A 19501-nucleotide genomic window follows, 5' to 3' on the forward strand; every position below is an offset into this window, starting at 1 on the left:
TCTTTTCAGCTATTTCAGCCTCCCACCCTATCGACCGGTACTCAAACAAAGACTCTGCACCTAGGTTGATCCCTCCCCCCGCCCCTCAACATGGGTGCTGGGGTTTGTCAGTCAACAGCCTCCGAACCATTTCTGAACTGTGTTACCCTGTGCATTCCCATGGGGAAAAAGAAATTGACCTCTATTGCTGCAAACAACTGGCCTCAATATTCATTAAAAAAAACTGTGCAGGTGGAAAACTGACCAGATGGCAACCTTACCTGAAGATTGCAGGAGGAAGGGAAGACAGATAGAGATAAGGAATTCCACATTCCTGGGAAAGAATGAGTTAAGAGTAGGAGATAGTGTGCTGCGTTTTCATTTCAACACTGTAAGGATACAGAGGGACTATGTGGGTCAGCATTGTTTTGATTTTGGGTTGAACAAGAAGAATATTTGAATGAGCAATGACCACAAAAGTAACAATAAAGTAAATACAAGAGCATCTGAGGGAGGCAGAGACTGAGAGATGGTGGAGGCCATGAGGTCAATCTAAAGGGAGACAACTTTCCAGGAAAAAGTGGCTTAAGTAGGATATCCCCTGGTCCACTCTTCTCAATCCCACAGGATAATGCAAGCAGAGTCAGTCCAGTAATGTATTCTGATTTAAAATCAGTTTCAACCACAATCCCATTTCTCCCAATCCTTGACATCAAAAAAATCAGGTAACAACAGAGAATTCTCATGAGGAACACACTGAACAACAACAACAACAATTTGCACTTCTATATCTTCCTCCACGCAGGGTAGAGTCTAGAGCACTTAACAGTGGTAGAGCCTGACTCCAAGCCCGCTGGGGGAGGGAGAGGTGACTGTAAGCACGGTCGAAAAGGAATGTTTTCAGGCAGGACTTGAAAAAGGGGAGAGAGGGGGCAAGGCAGAGGGATTGAGGGAGAGTATCCCACCGTTTCGGGGCGTAGTGGCTGAAAGCACAATCTCCAATTGTGGAGCGGAGGGTGTGAGGGATAAGTAGGAGGCCGGTGTCATAGGGAGGTGCCAGGGAGTGAATGGATTTGAACACGAACAATGAACACACTGAGTGGCCTATTTATACACCCTTTCTATTTGCGCAACGGATTCCTCCAATTAAGCTCAAAACTTCTGCCACTGAGAAAGTTGTGATCAGTAATTGGATATAAAGTTAAGGGCAGTTTCAGCAGTGTCCTTAAATAAGAGGTGGTGGGCAGCTGAGGTTTATAAAGAAGTCAGCATTTTGAGATATGGTTTGTGCAGTTGGACATAGAGATCTCTTTTGTAGTAAATTTAAAAAATCCTTCTAAGCAGTTTTCTCTTCCATGGAATTTACAATGCAGTAATAACTTGGGAGTTCAGTTTTCAGTTGTAAAAAGGCTGATGTTATAATTTGCTAAGAACAAAAAGAGACTCATTATTATTTTTTTCCAAGTGAATAATCCAAAAGAACTCTCTGTCAGCTTGAGGTTAGCATCTTGGGAAACATTTACTTAATTTTTGTGATCTAATTGCCGATTGCGCTCACAACAGAGTTAGTGCATTGCTTATTCAACCTGTTCATCTCATTAGATGTCAAAGCATTTTAATTATAAATGAGTCCAATCTGGATATCAAATATTAACAAGGAATGCTTGCGCAGTAAAGGAAGACTTCTGGAAGGTTCTGCACACACAGCCCCAACGAAGCAGCTCCATTAGGCACGGCAGATATACAAACTATCTGTACACTGAATTTCATTTATATTCATTCGCAACTCAAGGGAATCATTCTAATGTTTTTAAAGGCGAGCATTAAATCATGTTTCAACTCCTCCTATTTGAAAAAGACTACTTTTCAAGCAAATAGATTAAATGTTGATTTTAATTATTTTTAAGTTCATTTTTAATGAGCCCTTTAAAGGTCTTTGCATACAAAATATGAGAGATTTTTAATTTATTGAATCACACAGAGTGCAATGAACGTTTCCTCTGACCATCTGTACCTTTTTTAAAAAAAATGTAGGTTTAGCTCCTTTGATGGCACCCTTGGCAAGCACATGACCAATGTGAAACTATTGGAAAAGAAAAGGGAGTTTCTCCCAATGTCCTGGCTACCAATCCTTCAGATAAAAATGGTCATTCACTTCATGGCTCTTGTGAGACACCGTTGTGCACAAGTTACCTGCCAATTCATAGTCCTGCACTACAGCAATTCCCTGAGAAGCACTTTGAGATGTTTCAGTGTTATCAGCTGTGTCAAATGCATGGATTATTATAAGAAAGCAATTCAACTATTTATAGTTCCCAAAAGATAATCAAGTAAAAACTCAAGAATATATCCTGCCTCGCATCTCTACTAAAACTTAGCCTTCTTCCTTCTGTTGACCTCATGGCTTACCCTTCACCCCTGTTCCAGTGCCCAGATATCAGTGTGTGCCATGGAATATTTATTCATCAACAAAAATAACTTCAATTTATATAATATCCTTCACACAGTGCAGGATTTTGGAGCACTTAATGCATGACATGATACAATTCACTTAATGCGTGACAGGATTATTTGGGGTTGGGGGGTCAGCTGGATGTCTGACACATGCAGAAGAGCATCCAAACCAGACTGAGATTTCCACATACGCATACAAATTATGCATGAAAATTTGTTGTGTATGGAATGGAGTGTGGATACTCCCTCCCCGGAGTGATGCACCCGTTTACCTAATTCTGAAACGTATTAGTTGCAGGTTTGCCAGGAGGACCCCAAGTACTATTGGAGTTGGCTCCCCCTATGCATCAGACATCCAGACTCCAGGAGGATACTCTTGGTGTGAGGGGAGAATTCTAGCTTAAAGACTGGGCATGGCCAGTTTCCATCTGGATTTAAAATGCATTTGGTTGACTTGAAGGCTGTACTCTCTCACAAAAGCATGAATTAAGGGTAACCAAGTACCTTCTCGGAACTGTCCTGGTTATTGTCCTTCCGTCAAAAGTTTTTCATTTGCCATTTTTCTATCTTTATTCCCATGTTATCACATTCATAATTTTTAAACTTCTTTAAACTTCTTGAATGCAGAATTTTATCAAGTGCTTTCTGAAAAATCCAAGGAAAATAATATAAACTGGATAGACCCCATCCACCAGTTTTGTTACCTCCTAAAATAATTCCCATCGATTTGTAACACCGAAAGGCTGCCAAAGGGAACTACTGAGCCAATATGAGAAGTCTGGATTGAACAGACAGTGTCCGCTTACCAATACTAATTAGAAAAATGTAGATTTAGCTCCTTTGAAGGCTAGAAATATTACCCTGAATTTATTTTAAATCGGAGAACGACTTTGGAAATAATATAATAAATAGTTTTGAAAAACAGAATAAAAATAGTAGCTTGAAACGTCTATCCAGAACAAGCAGAATTACTGTGCAGGGTGAGATTAATATTTGAAACACAGAGTCCACTTTCCGGGTTTTTCAGCATATTCACCAGTTAATGTGAATACCTGATTCCAAGTCACAGCTCAAAGGTGCTTTCAGTACCGTTAATGTCTTGGAGAGCACTGTCTATTCCTACGCTTGTCTGATTTACAAAGGAGTGATTCATTCAGAGTTAGCAGTCTTTTACTGGAAATGCCACTGTTGGTCTTTAGAAGATTCATAAGTACAGACTAAAAAAAAACGTTACTGCTCAAAATCCTGTTGTCCTCAGGCAGATTTAGCCAGTGTGCTTCACAAGCAGCCATTTTAGATATCCCCACAAACAGGCTTTACTTTGCATCATTGATTGTTCCTTTTTTTTCCCCTCCCATTTGGATGCACGTTGTCAGGCAAAGGTTATCTTCTGCCATGTCACGCAAGTGGTCATTGTTCGTGTAAGACTCCTTATACTGCACTTCATTGTGTTTTAATATGTTTTATATTAATAGTAGGGGTCAGATCCAAGCCTCGTCTATTCTTCACCCGAAATCCTGCACCTCCAGTAGGAGTAGCTGGAAAGTGATCTGCAATCGTACTGATTTTTTCCTCGTTAACATGGGTTGCAAAGGCTCCCGTGACACCTCAGCTCAGCAAGCTAACTCAGCACTGTCTGGGTATCAAACCTTCTCGGTCTGTATATTTCAGCTATTGTTGGAAATACTCACTAAACCTTATGGAGGGGGGAAAATTATGTCCTTTTTTTTAAAACAATGGACTATTTGAAGTGCTTCTGCACTACAAATGCAGCCTCTGGTGCTGTAGAAGCTTATGACACCAGCCAACATAGCCTTTACAATGAGTTTGCACAGTATAGTGGGCAAGGCTGCTGGATGTACTCAGCTCCGCCTTTCCAACAGAGAGTACAAGCAGGACAAAATAACTTATGAGCATCTGCAGCGCTGAGCCAACATAATACCAGATCAAGATAATAGTTGTCTGTGAGCAAAATCTGATTCATAGGCTGAGAAGAAATTCAAGCGGTGAAGAAGTTAATTGGATAAGGAGCAGAGGAAACGTGGATTCCTGGAGGAAATAAATGGCCTACAAACCTGCCTAATGGTCTTATAAATAGTCAAGAAAAAAAATATGATCTGGGATAATGAGGCATTACAGAAATCTAAGCCTACCTAAAATGAGACACTTGAGATCCATGTCCCAAAGCAATAGATTATGAAGAAGCCTCACATTATTTATACTCTGGGTTGAAATCAGGAACTAAGACCAAAGTGAAAGCTTCATCCTATCAATTACTGCAATGTAATCTGTGAACCGTCAACAAAGATGAATTTTTCCTGTAGGTTGCTTGAAAGACTTGATCGATACACATTTGCCGTTTCCATCTGAATGTCCTCCTCTGGAACATCTGTACAGAGAAGTACTGCAGGTTCGAACCAGTAGTTATTAGTGCTGAGTAAGGCTTTATGTTTCAAAGCTCAGATTGTGAGTGTAATGCAGATATGCTACAACCTCAACAAATGAGATGAGTGGTGTACTGGAAGAGGAAACAGTAACCCTGTTCTTATACCAAATATCCATTCACTTTCTTTTTGGAGGAATTGATCAAGAGGATAGCATAAACTGTTTCCGTAGCGCTATAAATACACAATAGACTCCCATCAGCGTTTTGAAGTCTATTGGTATTTATAGTACTGTGGGCAATTAAATTCTTCAACAACAACTTCCATTTATAGGCAGGGTAGTGCCTCAGGACACTTTGGTTGGAATTTCTTCAAATTTAGTTGTAAGAAATGCCAGTAGTGCTAAAGGTAATGAATGTAACTGTGCTTAGAATGAGATTTTCCCTCATTATAAGCACACAGTTTCAACATAACATAACACAACATGTAGGAGCAGGAGTAGGCCATTCGGCCCTTCGAGCCTGCCCCGCCATTCAATCATGGCTGATCTTCTAATCTAACTCCAGCTAATAACCTGACCCTGCCTTATCCCCATATCCCTTAATCCCTTTTGCAATAAGAAATCTATCTATCTCAGTCTTGAATATGTTCAAGGACTGAGCATCAACTGCCCTTTGGGGGAGTGAGTTCCATACATTCACCACCCTTTGAGTGAAGAAGTTCTTCCTCAACTCAGTGTGAAAGGGCTGGCCTCTGATTTTAAGGTTGTGACCTCTGACTTTAGTTTCTCCAACATTGCTATACTTACCAACGGGACTAATTTCAACATGACATAACTAATTAAAAATATATAGTCAATTTGCTTTACAGTATATTCTGTAAAGTGCTTTGAGATGCCTCAATGGCGTGATAAGGCGCTATATGAAATGCAAGGATTAAATGTAAGGATTATTATTATTTCAACATTCCCCACTACCCCCTCTCCCCATCAATTTCTGCTGGGGGGCAGTGAATTATTCAGGGCTTATTCTGTATGCCAGTGGTACTTTAAGCAGCCTGATTACTTCTACATTTAATATATGTCTTTCATCATTTTAAAAGTCCCAGAGCATGGCTCCTGCTGCCCCTAGAGAGAAAACAAGTTCTGCTTGAGTTCAATCCTCTTTCATAACTTTAATTCTATTTTCCAGAATAACCCTGATCAATCTCCTCTGAAATCTCGCCAATGTATCAATATCATTTTGTAGATAAGGTCCTAAAAGAGGGTCACAGATTTCTACATAACCTTTAGAGGTATGCACCACTGAGTTAGACACCGTTAACATGACCCATTTACATTTAAAACAAATTCCACTCCTCCAATAAATCCCAATGTATAATTTACCTTATTGATGGCACCTTCCTATGAAGAATTTATTATCACAACCAAATCATCTTCCTTTGCTAATGGACAACCTTTCATAGCGTTTATGTTTCAGGCTTCCTTTCAAAATGTACGTGTAGATTTTATCCACAGTTAAATCAGTTACTTTTCCTTACATGTTCACGGCATTTGTTTAGGTTCCTTCAAATGCTGCCAATTTCATTCACGCTTATCAACAAATGTTATGAAATAACCAGAAACAGTTTCTTCTGTATCATTTAGAAACAGTGTAAACTGCAACGTTACAGACCCTTGGGGAATGTGTCTTGTAACTGCCCCCATTCAGAGCCTTTTCCGTAGATCAGCACCTCCTGCGTTATATTACCAAGCCAATTTCAATTCAGCCAGCTAATGCACCATTAATTCCACAAGCCTTAATCTTCATTGGAAGCTTACAGTAGCAGATTGTGACTGGCTGCAGGGATACAGATGGCAACAAGCAACCAGCAGCAGCAAGAAGAGGCCAGTTTGATTTAAAGACGTGGAATTTATATATTTTAAATTGCAGTCTCTTTCGTTGCCTTGAACTGACCTTGCTGTAATTTGCTTTTCTCTTTTTGAAGGGGAGAAAAATAAACATTTTTGGACACTGTGATGATGTTCTTAAGCATGTGGGAGAGGAGATGGAGGATTTCTGTGCCACTAGCTGACCTTTGTTTCTTTCTTCCACCATGACATCCCATTTCGCCCACAAATATACAGTCAATTCACTTTACAGTCTATTCTGTGAAGCGCTTTGAGATGTCGAGAAGACATGAAAAGCACTATATCACATGCAACGATTATTATTATTATATTATTATGTATTGAACAGCTATCTTTTGTCTCTAATACTTTGTTTTGTAGGTTTTTCCCCATACTTTGAGTACAGTATATGCATTTTCACGCTAACATTTGGGTTGGGTTATTTCCAATTTAAATCCATTGATCCTACTTCCATAGAATTGAATGAAAAAGGAGTCAAATACCTTCAGAAGGGGAGAAGAATTAGAGGAACAAAATTAGAGGGAAACAAAATTTAATAGTATTTCCAGTTTGAGCACAAGTGTTTCTCTGCTGAATGAAAAGGAACATAGTAATTCTGATCTGACGATAGCTAAAAAGTATATATGTGAAGGTAAGAAATGAACTTGGACCTTGTTTGGACATTCATCTCCTGCAGTCAGTCCCAGGAGAGAAGACAAAGCGACTCGCTCTGTAGAGGTTCATTATCTGGAATCTGCTCGAAGGTGAACAAAGTTCCATTGAAGTTCAGAAATCAATGAGATAATTTTTTCTATTTTTCACCACTTTGGAAGGCTATTTAATATTAATACTCATTGCCCACTTGTCACTCATGAGTTGTAGGGAATTAATAAACAGGATTGTAGCTACCCAACTCCGCAGAGCTACCCAATATAATGCTGGATTATTTCCTTCCACTTCATATACGAGTTCTGATTTGCCCCCAAGTAGCCAATCAGTGTAGAATTGCAAAATATTAGGACTTTTAGAGAGAGTCTTCACCAACCTGGCAGATATTTACCATTGCCCACTAGTGTGTCAGGGGCTGCAGGCATACAGATCACATCTATCCACACAAGATGATGATAAGAATAATAATCCTTCCATTTGATATAGCATGTCACCTTATCATGTTTATCCCCCATCCCCTCCGTGCCACCATTGGCGGCCGTGCCTTCAGCCACTACATCAAGAAACTCTGGAACTCTCTCCCTCAAGCCCTAGTCTAATCAACTAACTCATGACAAAATACAATCCTTTCTTGGTTGCTTCCAATTTCTATGGCTCAGTTTAACATTCAGTAGATAGTCTGCTTTTTTAGCGGAATATAGTCACTATTTTGAATGACTTTTCAAGTGTTTGAAACTGTAAGCAACTACTGACCCTGCAACCTACTTGAGCTATTCAAATCCTTGTTACGTGACTAAAAGCACACTTTAAACCTTTTGCAGGTAAACAAACACAAGGTATCCTCCCAATGAAGAATGAGTTATAGAGTTAAGTCACAGGGTTAGTCACTGGCATCTGAAGATTACAAGCACAGTTTCTAGAGGTTGAAGATGTGCTTTGCAGGGCCAACTAGACACTCTCTCATGAATATAACTGATTCAACCTCACAGGAACCAGAAAATTTAAAATAATAACCTCCTTCTGTGTAAGTAATCAACAAAACGTTCCCCTGGTGCTTCAGCAAGTACATCACTGCCCAGTGATCAACTGAACCACAAAGAGAAAGGTCCCAGGTTCAATAAAATCATTTTGAGTTCATATTGAAAAAATAAAGGTCAAACCAGAGAATATTACGCACATTAGGAATGGATGCTTGAGAAGGTTTCTGAAGAACAGCTCGACTTCCTAGAACCCAGCATTTTGTTCGGATCTGGAATGCATTGCCTGAAAGGGTGGTGGAAGCCGATTCAATAACAACTTTTAAGAGATAAGTAGCTAATTATTTGGGGAGGACCAATTTGCAGGGGTTTGGGAGAGAGAGGGGGAGTGGGGTTGATTTAGATAACTCTTTTCAAAGAGTCAGCATAGACACGATGGGCCAAATGGCCTCCTTTTGTGCTGTATAATTCTCTATGTCAACACCTTCAGGAAAGAATAAACCAAATAATGGTTTACCACTGAGACAAGATTCCACCTAAACTATTCGTCACTCCGAGTGGTTGCATACTCAGCTTTGAACTTGACTCAGTTCTTAATATTGATGCGCAGGTTCATACCTCAAACTCTATCACTGATGCTTAATGAGACTTTTCAAATAAAAATTTAAAAATTTCACAGTGTTGATTGCGTATAGGCCAATTTTACATTGAAATAGCCCCAATGTTGTTAATAACACTTTTTTTAAAAAAAATCTGCATTGGTGGATTCACGAAACACAAATATTTGAGCAAACTGGAACAAAACTGGTGAAAAGATTTAATTTCTGGACGTTAGTTCCTCACAGCTGAGAGAGAAGGTGGCCACTTTCCAACTTCTCCACAGAGAGGCGATGAATTAGCCACCACATCACACATTAGATGCTACATTAATTACATACAGCAATATTCATTCATCAAATCAGTAAAGCACATTAACCCCATTGTTCTTGCATTTGGTGCTATGTTCGAATAAGACTTTGATTGAGCAGAACAAATAAATTTAAACAACTGATTTTCTTTCAAGGAGAAAAAAGCAATTTGGTCATTCTAAGGAAATGGAACAAGGGGAGGACAGAAAAAAGAGAAGTTCCAGGGAAAGAGAATGGAAAGAGGAAGATGGGGCGGGGGAGAGGGAGGGAGGGAGAGAGAGAGAGAGAGAGAAATGAAAGGACTGAAAATAGGCAAGAAACTGAGAAAAAAGGAAAAGAAAAACTGAAAAATGTAAAATGTGATAATATTCGTGAAAACTGGATATTTCGCCCTCTTAGTTGGGAATTCAATATTGTAGTGATGAATTGCACAGCCAAAGTAGATCCTATATAAAAAGGTTATAACTAATGGGATCATTGGTGTTCAGCAAATCCTTTTTGTATTTGACCTCATCATTACCAAAGTGATACCATGATATCCTTCTCATGATGGAACAAGAGCTTGCCAAACACTTTCCAGTGTGACAATGTTTGTGCAAACGCCACCTTTTTTTATGATTCTTTCTCAGTCAATAACATTTCAGTTTATGAGTAACCGAATGAAACCTAATGAATGAGATGAGTATCTCATTCATTAGGTTTCATTCTGCTGTAATGGGGAGCTGGTTCATTAAACTTGTGAACTCAGTTCAGCTAAGTATCATAATAACAATAATCCTTGCATTTGATATAACGCCTTATCACATATTCGAGACGTCTCAAAGCGCTTCACAGAATATATTGTAAAGTGAATTGACTGTATATTTTGTGGGCGAAACGAGACAGCCACTTGCGCACAGTAGTATCCCACAAACAGTCATGGATTGAGTAACCAAATTAGTTTTGGTCCTCACTTATTGTTATTTTTCTTTTCTCGCCCGCCTACTCTCTATTTTTATCTTCCTATTCTCTGACGGATTACTGGTAAATGTTCAATATATTGGAATCACTGCAAACCGTAAAAACAGGTATATCTTGTGATATATTGTATATAGTGTAGCATAAACACAACATCAAATTCCACACAGCCCATTTCCACAAACTGAGTCTTCTTGATAAAAAACAGTCAAGTTTTTTTTTTAAAAATCCGCCAATGACCTCGGCTTTATTTTTTGAGCCATCTGAGATTTTCCTTTCCTCTCCTGAAGTATGTGACTCCTTCTGAGGGCCTCCTCCAATACTCCGCCAAGAGACCATTCATCATGTGCGAGTACGGCCAAGCAAACTATTGGCAGGCTATTCAGCAAGGAGGCATCATATCCAAGACAATCCTGACTTTACCTGACATCCACACGCGCAAACCTTGCAACAGGGGTCACTGGATAATGATCAGGAATGGAACCATGTCTAGTTGTCCCATTCAGATCCCAATGCTGCTGAGGTCAATTGTCATGATCCACCTGCTGTCCCGGGTGCCATCAGCAGATTTGCACATACCGGGAATCAAACCTGGCACTTTACTGGTCCATAAGATTCACTTTCACCCGAGCCAGTGATTTTACCAGCTGAGCTATCAGTGGACTAATTACCTGCATTTTAAAGGAAATTTCATTCTTTCGCCCAAAGAAGCATGCTGTAGATAAAGTCTCTACTTAGTCATTTTCATCCACAGAAAACAATGGAATTGTGTTGAAACCTATTATTACATTTGACTGAAGAACATGCAAGACAAAACATAATATAGAGCAACTGAAATTAAAATTTCAACATTTCTTTGTGCATGAAAGCATTTTGAGGAAACTGAAATCAATATTTATGAGATTCAACTGCATTTTCACTAGTCCATTATAAATTTTCATGACAGATTTGAACCAAATTTAAGCTCACGCACATCTGAATTCTGATGGCAATTGTAGACACTGAGTGTAAGTAAATTGACTTTCATTGAATAAAGTGTGGTAGCCTGGCATTCACAAAGAAAGGCAATCAATATATTCAACTTCTGATTTTCAACTGAGATCAAGAAAACTAATTTCAATGTCATTCAAAGCTTGTTAATTATATATCATGCATGAAACTGTCCGAATAATGTTACATATTAGTGTTGTCTCTTTTCCGAAAGAGCTTCGCCAGGTCTAGGTACAAGTTCCATCTATTTAGCCTCATAAATCCTTGATGTTCCATGCAGCAGTATTCCATTCACTTCATTTTACATTATTTTGACTTTAAATGACCACTTAGGACTTCATTTGGGGCCTACTAACGGAAAAATCATATTTTCAAAACATTTTGCTTGGAGTCTCAAAGACTGAGGTAGAAAGGCAAGTTGATTGAAGTTTTGTTGGAAACTACAAAATTGTTTTCAAATTGCAAACAGATTTTCTGACCCACTTGTGGGAGTTGGGAGAGAGAAATTACATTGTGTATGTACATCAGCTCATAGATGGACAGTGCAAAATCCTATTGCTTTGAATTGCTTTTGTATAGAGGGCAGAAATAGGCCAGCTCCATGATATCACTGTCAGAATGTGACAGGATCATTAGCTGATCCAACAAGTGAGGAAATTGGTGTGAATTTAGCAAAACACTGACAATTGGGAGAAAAAATTGTACCATTTTGAAATACTGAAACTTACATTAATTTCTATCAATGTTTTGTAAATATCCCTACAAAGGTTTACTGGAGATTATAATAATAAACTGGATTAGATGAATGCATCAATCCTCCCTTCCCCTTTACAATGTAGAATATGGAAGACTCGGGCTACAATAGATAACTTTTACTCTGAGCTTGTCAGGCAGCTGAATGTATATCCGCCTGTCATTAGCAGATGGAATCACAGACAAGTGACTGAAAGAAACAGGCTCTTTATGTTACTCTGTAATTGCCTGAAACTTGTCTCATTTACTCGACTTGACTGGCATCACGATGAGCCTTACTGAGAAGAAAAGCTGGTCCTCAGTTTCTTCAATAGTATATTTTTGTTTCATTTTTGAATAATCTCATTCAGCTGTCAGGGGAATGTTTATTTTACCTCATAGGGCAATGTGAAAAAAATTGGAAAAAGCCATCCTCAGGTAGTTATTTTTCTAAATGGCCCACGCATAGGTTTGTAACATTCACAAACAATACATTTCACATTTTGTCAAGCTTTAAGCAAAACATGGGGAAACAATTAGGTGAAACAATCATTGTGACTGCAATATCGTTTGGTTTTCTTGCAAGAGCCATGTTGCTAAACAAATGCATGCAAACCGAATCATGAATGGGACACTTGCATTGTCTGTGAAAGAGGCGGTGCCTGTCTCAGGAATTAAACTGCACTTTGACGCATCACAATACAACTTAAAAAGGTATAAAACAGGGTTAAAAGCTGAATCTTTTTTCCAGCAAATCAGTAGGTTGTAAGGGATCAAGAATGCCCATGTTCATAAACAGTTACAAAGACATCAAAGCATTTCAGCAGAAAAAGCAGGCGACTGCAGGAAAAGATTTCACTCAATTTGAGTGAACAGCAATTTTCTGATCTACCAAAGGGTAAATTAACTAAGTTCGGTTTTATTTTCTATCTAAATGTATTCAGTGTCATTGTGTCTGGAGTTGTATGGATTCCTTGCATTCAGCCCTTTGGAAATAAAACAAATATTCATTGTCACCTGAAAACCACTGGCTCATTTTGCAAAAGTCCCTATTGTACAAGTCTGCTTGTGTGTGTGTGTGTGTGTGATGTGTCAGACACTGGTCAGATCCATTTTTTTTACACAAGCAGGTAACTGTTAGCCATGCCCATGTACATTGTACATTGACAAGGGCAATCTAATAAAAGAACAGTTTGGGGAGAAAAAATAAATGAACAAGTCCACTTTTGGAAAATACCTCACATCATCTTGAGACAGGATACATGGTCAGATGGCACGAATGATTCCAAAATTATAGCACTGGGCGTACTTGGACAAAACAGGACCTTTTCCTCCGATTCTCAAAGTCAAAGATGCCCTGGCAAATGTTGTGAAGTGTGCTGGGTTCAGATTACTGAATGGGATACAATGTGCAATTGCAGATTGGGTCTGAGATGGATCACTGAAGTGAGCTGTTATACTGCAATGGGGGATGGGCAGCGATCATAATGTGGGAATGTAATCACTCTGCAGAGCAGTTCCAACTGCTCTCACCATCTGTATTAATTAAATCTCAAATTATTAATGACATCAATCTACTCCCCATAGAAACCTATAATGCATATAATATAAGAAGAGTTATAACTCAGTAGAGCACGGTATTTTCACAAAGGCACTTTATTTCTGCTGAAGTGTCTTCAGAAAATCATGTGATGCCAACCTTGACTCCAAAACTCGGCATCTATCAGGGTAGCAGTCAGTCACAATAAAGAAAACGTCTCAGTTGTGTGTAAAAAAAAGATGCAAACTCCGATGAGAATATGCAACTGGGGAAGCCAAGAAACAGGCAAATAATGTAAAATAAATAGAAGGATACCTGAAGCGTGTTTAGGGCTGTCAAACACTTGAGAAGGTCAGAGCACTATATTCACAACTCAAGTTTTACTCTCACCTTTTATAATCTAATGTGAAGCCCTTGAGTAGGCTGTGTTCTGTATAACACAGGCAACAGAAAAACAGTCACTTAAAGGTGGTCCACACTTCACAGCTCATGATATTCTATGTTACACACAAGTGGCTGAAAACAGTTTAATTCCATTTTCAATAATCAGTGACAGGTAATAGTATCTCCCAATCAAGCCATAAGCTGACTTATTTAATATTTGATTTACAATGGTGCAATATCGAGGTTTATATGTCATGCCCTTTTTGTACATTCAACTCTTAATCCTCTGGAGAGACTTCTGCTGCTGAAATCTCATCCATGCGAAGCGAGAAAGAGCACTCCTTCCATTCAAAACTCACTATTATTGATTTCACCCCCATCCACTCTATCTACTGGTGGACAGAGACTCTGAACCACAAAGTCTATCTAGCAAAAAATGAGAATATTGTTTCTTCCACCCGTTTACTTTTACCTACATCCAAATAATGTTCCTATTCTAACCCATTTTGTTTCGAAGGAGTTAATTTATGCAGGTTCAGAAAACGTGTATATATTTCAACGGAACTCAACCATATTTCAGCTCCCATTTAGTGTTGTTTTGCAGAGGTGAACATGTTTTCCTGTAAATCTATCTATGGGACGCATTACAAATCCCATTCTAACCTCACAGCTTCGAGATCGGTAAGTTTACTGAGCATCAGAGAATGTAATATACTCATGGCTAAGGTCAGTGCATCTGTCAGCATTTTTCTGCAAAGTTTTAACTTTGCGATTTGCGAATTCAAAATTGTGTGAATTAGTTCAAAGAGAAAAATTCAGACTCAAACTCAGCAGAGGGCTGACTCAACAGACAATTTGTGGCTTGCCTACAACTGTGCTGCAGTATTGGATGATTGATGTTTTCGGTCTACAATTCGATAGGATGGCAAGCAGTGCTATTGTGCGTTCCCCATTCAAAACAAAATTATCCAAAGATCAATACTTTGGAGTATCAAAGCTAAGTCTTATCTTGCTGCACTGATTCACTATTTTCAACAAGATTTTTATTATTGGATCACTTTTAACCCCTTTATCTGTCCTTTAACAGCAACTACAAGAAATTGCACAGTCTGCCTCATATCAGTTCTCTCCGATTAGATTCCACCCACCCCAATGTTCAGGAAATCAGACATAGTTGGGAAGGGAGAAAAACTGAATATCATTTGCAGTATTGCAACAGGTACAATCGCTTGCTTTAGCGTAGTTTACACTATCACATTGTGCAGTGAAATCTTGTCAGTTGTATTTATAGAATGTCACAGGGCAGCTCTGAGTATATGCACTGCGATCACAGAGGGTCACAGAGAATGTTTTGCATTGTGGATAGTGCACAGTACTAGTACTGTGGAGTTCCTATGTTCACAAACTGCACGTCGATTGTCTTTGGACAGATTCCTTCCTCCCCATACCCCACCCGTTTTGGCAATTTTTATTTCTTGCTTATTTGCTTACAACTTTTTTTTATTTTAACATGAGACACTAAACCAAGATCCCATCTGTCTTTTCTTCAGTTGGGACCTTAAAGATTCTATTGGTACTACGGAAAAAGAAAAAAAAGTTTTTCCCTACGTCTTGTGCACAAGGAAAACGCCACATAAGTTGGCCATTCATCTCATGGCTCTGCCACAACATCAACAAGAACCACAAATCCAAATTACATTTATATAACTTCTTTCACAAAGGGAGGATTTCCCAAGGCATTGTACAGTTGAGGGTTTCACCCGAGCTGGGGATTAGATTTGGTAGGGGTTGTGTGGTGGAGTGTGGATTGAAAGATGACCAAAAGTGCTGAAAAAGAGGAAAGTCTTGTCTCAGACTTTGAAGGAGGCGAGGGAAGAGACAATATTGCGGATGTGGGGGAAAGCTGAACAACAAGGCACAGATGTGGCATTTAAAAACAGTTGAGCATTGAAAAATACACTGAGCTTCCACACTGAATTCATGTGTAATGATGCTGGCTCCTGTTTTGTTGTCATTCAACTGAAGAAAGTTAGCTCTCAGCCAGCTCTTAATGTCCAACAGGTAATCAATCAGGAAAGAATCAAGGGTGGAGGCAGAGAGTCAGAGTTGCGGGACTTTGCTGTGTGCAAAAGAGCTGCTACATTTACATCAATTACTACAAAGTCCTTTGTAATGTTTTGATGTGACTATTGTAACAATGCAAGTTCCTTTTTTTAAAAAAATCATTTTTGTATCCAGTTCTAGTCCTTTTAAATTTGACACAAGCATGTACAAATAGCATTTAAATCCTGATAGAATACTGTTAGTGTTTACAAGAACTGGAAGAAAAATCACAAGGAGGGCAGTAAAGTCACACTCAGAGGATGAAAAAGGAGAATGAAATAACAGCAACAACAAATTACATTTGTATAGTGCCTTTCACCTCGGGAAGACGTCCCAAGGTGCTGAAATCCTTAATGAATGCCTCTAGGATCTATGTTCAGAGGAGCAGGCAATGATCAACCACAAATGACATAATACAAGTCAGTGACATAAAAACAGGCACTTTAAAGTACGTTTTTTTTAAAAAAACAAGGCAAGTTTTATGTTTTATATGAAAGACCACCCCCTCCAAAATGATATACTTATTTGGTAAGAATCTCGCTCTTATCTGAACACAATATCTGCCCAAACAGGCAATGAAGCATTTTATCCCTGTTGCAGCACCAGAGAGATTAAATTACAATTCTCCCTTGCCCACTCTGGGAGGGAATGACTCATGCTCGGGTGCAGTTCCACAAGCACCAGCTCCTCTCCTCAGGTAGATAATCATCACATGCATGGTGTGTCCAGACAGCGAGTGAGAGTTTCAGTGATCCCTATCCTACCCCGACCTCCATAACATGTTCATTTTCCCCAGAGAACAGTGGAGCACAAGAAAATAAAATTGGTTTAGTGAGGAAGTTCTTCTGCCCTTTTCACAACATTGTTCTTTAATACAAACTATATTGTATTTCTAATTAAAGCACAGGGTTGTTTCTTAAATGAACTGTGAATAAATTAGGCATGTGTGCTAATGGCCTTCTTCTGCGCTGAAATATCTAGGATTCTTCGATTTCTGTGAATTCAGTGTCTTTGTCTCAATCATCCTATTTTCTAAACCATTTCATCTGTTGATTACTTGCAAGTGCAATTGCGATCTTCGAAAAATGGATTGACTCGTTCTTTTCTGTCCTAAATAGTTTTGATACCAGCAATTATCTGTTGTTCACCAAACAAGAAATAAAGCCAATTTAGGCCTGATCAGATTTTCCAATAGCACAGAACATCCAGACACAAGACTAGAGAATGCGCAGAGAAATTCAGAAATGTAATTACTTGTAAAGAAAAAGCATGAGACACATCTGCTTGAGCCTGCTTGTGTCTGACATTGCCAACCAATTGAGAAACCTACTCGCGAAGCAAACAACAAATGACATTTATTTCAAATATTAGTCAATAGTTTGTCTGGTTTCACGTGTACATGGGGTGAAATTCTCACCTTTATTCTACATTGATAGAGAAAGAAGATCTCTCTCCCTCTCTCCCCCAATCTAATTGCGCACCAGCATTCAGCATCTCCAATCAATAATAAACCTTTTCACACATATACGTGGAAAACAGAACACTAATTCCACTTGTTTAAAATGGCAGCGTTATCTGATCAAAGAAATCAACATTGAATTCATATCAATAAGAAAACTGATTCAACAGACGGCCACAGCAGCTGCTCAGTCCTCTGTGGTCTCATTAACATTAAAGACACAAAGAAATTAAAGTGGAATGAAAACCTTTGAAGGTCTCTGGTGTTCCCATCAGATGATCTGGAGTACAAAACACAAAGCAAATAGCTGAACCTACACATGAAACCACAAATGTGTGTTGTCCAAGGTACAATATATCATAAACTTTTCCCCACTATAAATACGATTTACACTTCTTATACTCTAGTAACCTCATTTCTTTCATCTCGTCAGAATAAGTTTTGTATTTAACTGCAGAGAATGACCTGACTAAAGCTGTTTTGCACATGGTGAAATTCCAGTCGTTTTTGAGGTTCAACAACAACAAAATTACATGTGTAAAGCGCCTTTCACATCAGGAGGACGTCCCAAGGAGCTGGACAGACAGAGTTATGGACCCAAGCTGGGGTCAGGGTGGGGGAGGGTGGATGGCAGAATGGGAAGCAGGGAGATCGAAAGCACGGTCGAAGAGGCGGGTCTTGAGGTGGGTCTTGACGTTGGCGAGGGAGGGGTTGAGACGGGGGGACTGCGGGATGGAGTTCCAGAGGGTGGGTGCAGAGTGGCGGAAGGCCCGCCCACCGATAGTGGGGCAAGCAAGGCGGGGGAACATGAAGCAAGGCGGGGGAACACGAAGCAAGCCGGAGCCCGCTGAGCGGAGGGAGCGAACAGTGAAAATACACAACTCAGTTAATCTAGCCCCAAATTTAAAGGAACAACTTTGCAGTTCTATAGTTCATCATCTGGCCTTAAAAGCATCTACAAACACACACTCCCGGCACCAGGAAACATAAGTCCTAAACAACAGACAACCATAAAATGACAAGTGCACTGTGGCAGTTGGCTCCCGCAACCAATCAAGCAGCTCACCTGGTACGTATTATCAAAGCTGTCATACATGAACCTCGTAATCAGCGATGTCTTTCCCACTGAAAGAAAACAGATTAAGAGACCAAGTTAATCAGATGGTACACCATAATCAGCAGGATCATTTGATAATACAGATTCTCCAAACCACTGCATTTGAATGTCTCACACAAAACATGTTACAGAAATAGCAATGTTACGTACCCTAGTTGGTAAAGTCTCTGGTCAGGGGGTGACCTGGGGTTTGAGCCTAGCCTGTGCTGAGGTAGCTGATCAAAAAAAGCTCTAATCCAATTGAAACATTGGGGGAGCTATAAATGCGCTTAAACTCTTGGGTTAAGAAGAGGAAATTAGCCTGGTTTCCAGCTCATGATCACTGCTAGGAAAATTTGCTTGGGCATCAAATGAGGGCAGTCACACTCCACCATCATTCACCACTCAAGATCTTGATTTAAGAATGAAGACTTGGATGAATTACCGAAGGGTTGGTGCCTTGGAAATTGTAATCCTGCACAAGTTAGTTATTTCAGGAGGAGGGGAGAGAAAATTGATTTAAAAAAGCACATCTATGCATTTCATGTATCAGCTAAGTTTTACATGACAACCGGATCTCAAAAGGAGATCCCAATGGCATGTGCAAATAGGATCACAAAGTATTTTGACTACTGATATATGTGTTTAAACATAAACCCCTCACTCCCCAAAATACCAAGAATATTCGACGAGAACAACGTCTCTTTAAGAAAGAAGCTCTTATCTTATCCCAGGTTATCTGCAACTGCAAAAGCACATTTTGAATTCTAGGCAGGGCTATTAGTCATGATAAAAGAGTCCCTGCAACCCCCTCCCAACTATTCCCAACTGATCAAACAATCAGAACCAAACACTGAACTGTCCAACACTGTAGGCTTCAAAGCCATTTACTTTCTCCAAAATGTATTTGCAAATTAATCAAGCAGAGGAGTGCAGTTAAATTGCTACCCACCACCTTCATCCCTCCTCGTTGTTCTCAGT

At 39.4% G+C, this 19501-nt stretch overlaps 1 protein-coding gene across 4 annotated transcripts in view; it reads right to left on the reverse strand.

Annotated features, from left to right (window-relative positions):
* The window catches only part of rab6ba (RAB6B, member RAS oncogene family a), a 115011-nt gene that overhangs the window by 34185 nt on the left and 61325 nt on the right, over nucleotides 1–19501 (reverse strand). For all 4 annotated transcript variants that reach the window (XM_042339157.1, XM_042339158.1, XM_042339159.1 and 1 more), the window contains exon 2: nucleotides 18491–18549. In XM_042339157.1, the coding sequence (XP_042195091.1) occupies nucleotides 18491–18549 (59 nt within the window). The remainder of the gene's footprint in view (nucleotides 1–18490; nucleotides 18550–19501) is intronic.

Source organism: Callorhinchus milii, unplaced genomic scaffold, assembly GCF_018977255.1.
Source record: "Callorhinchus milii isolate IMCB2004 unplaced genomic scaffold, IMCB_Cmil_1.0 Scaffold11, whole genome shotgun sequence".
In the NCBI taxonomy this organism is placed as follows: Eukaryota; Metazoa; Chordata; class Chondrichthyes; order Chimaeriformes; family Callorhinchidae; genus Callorhinchus; species Callorhinchus milii.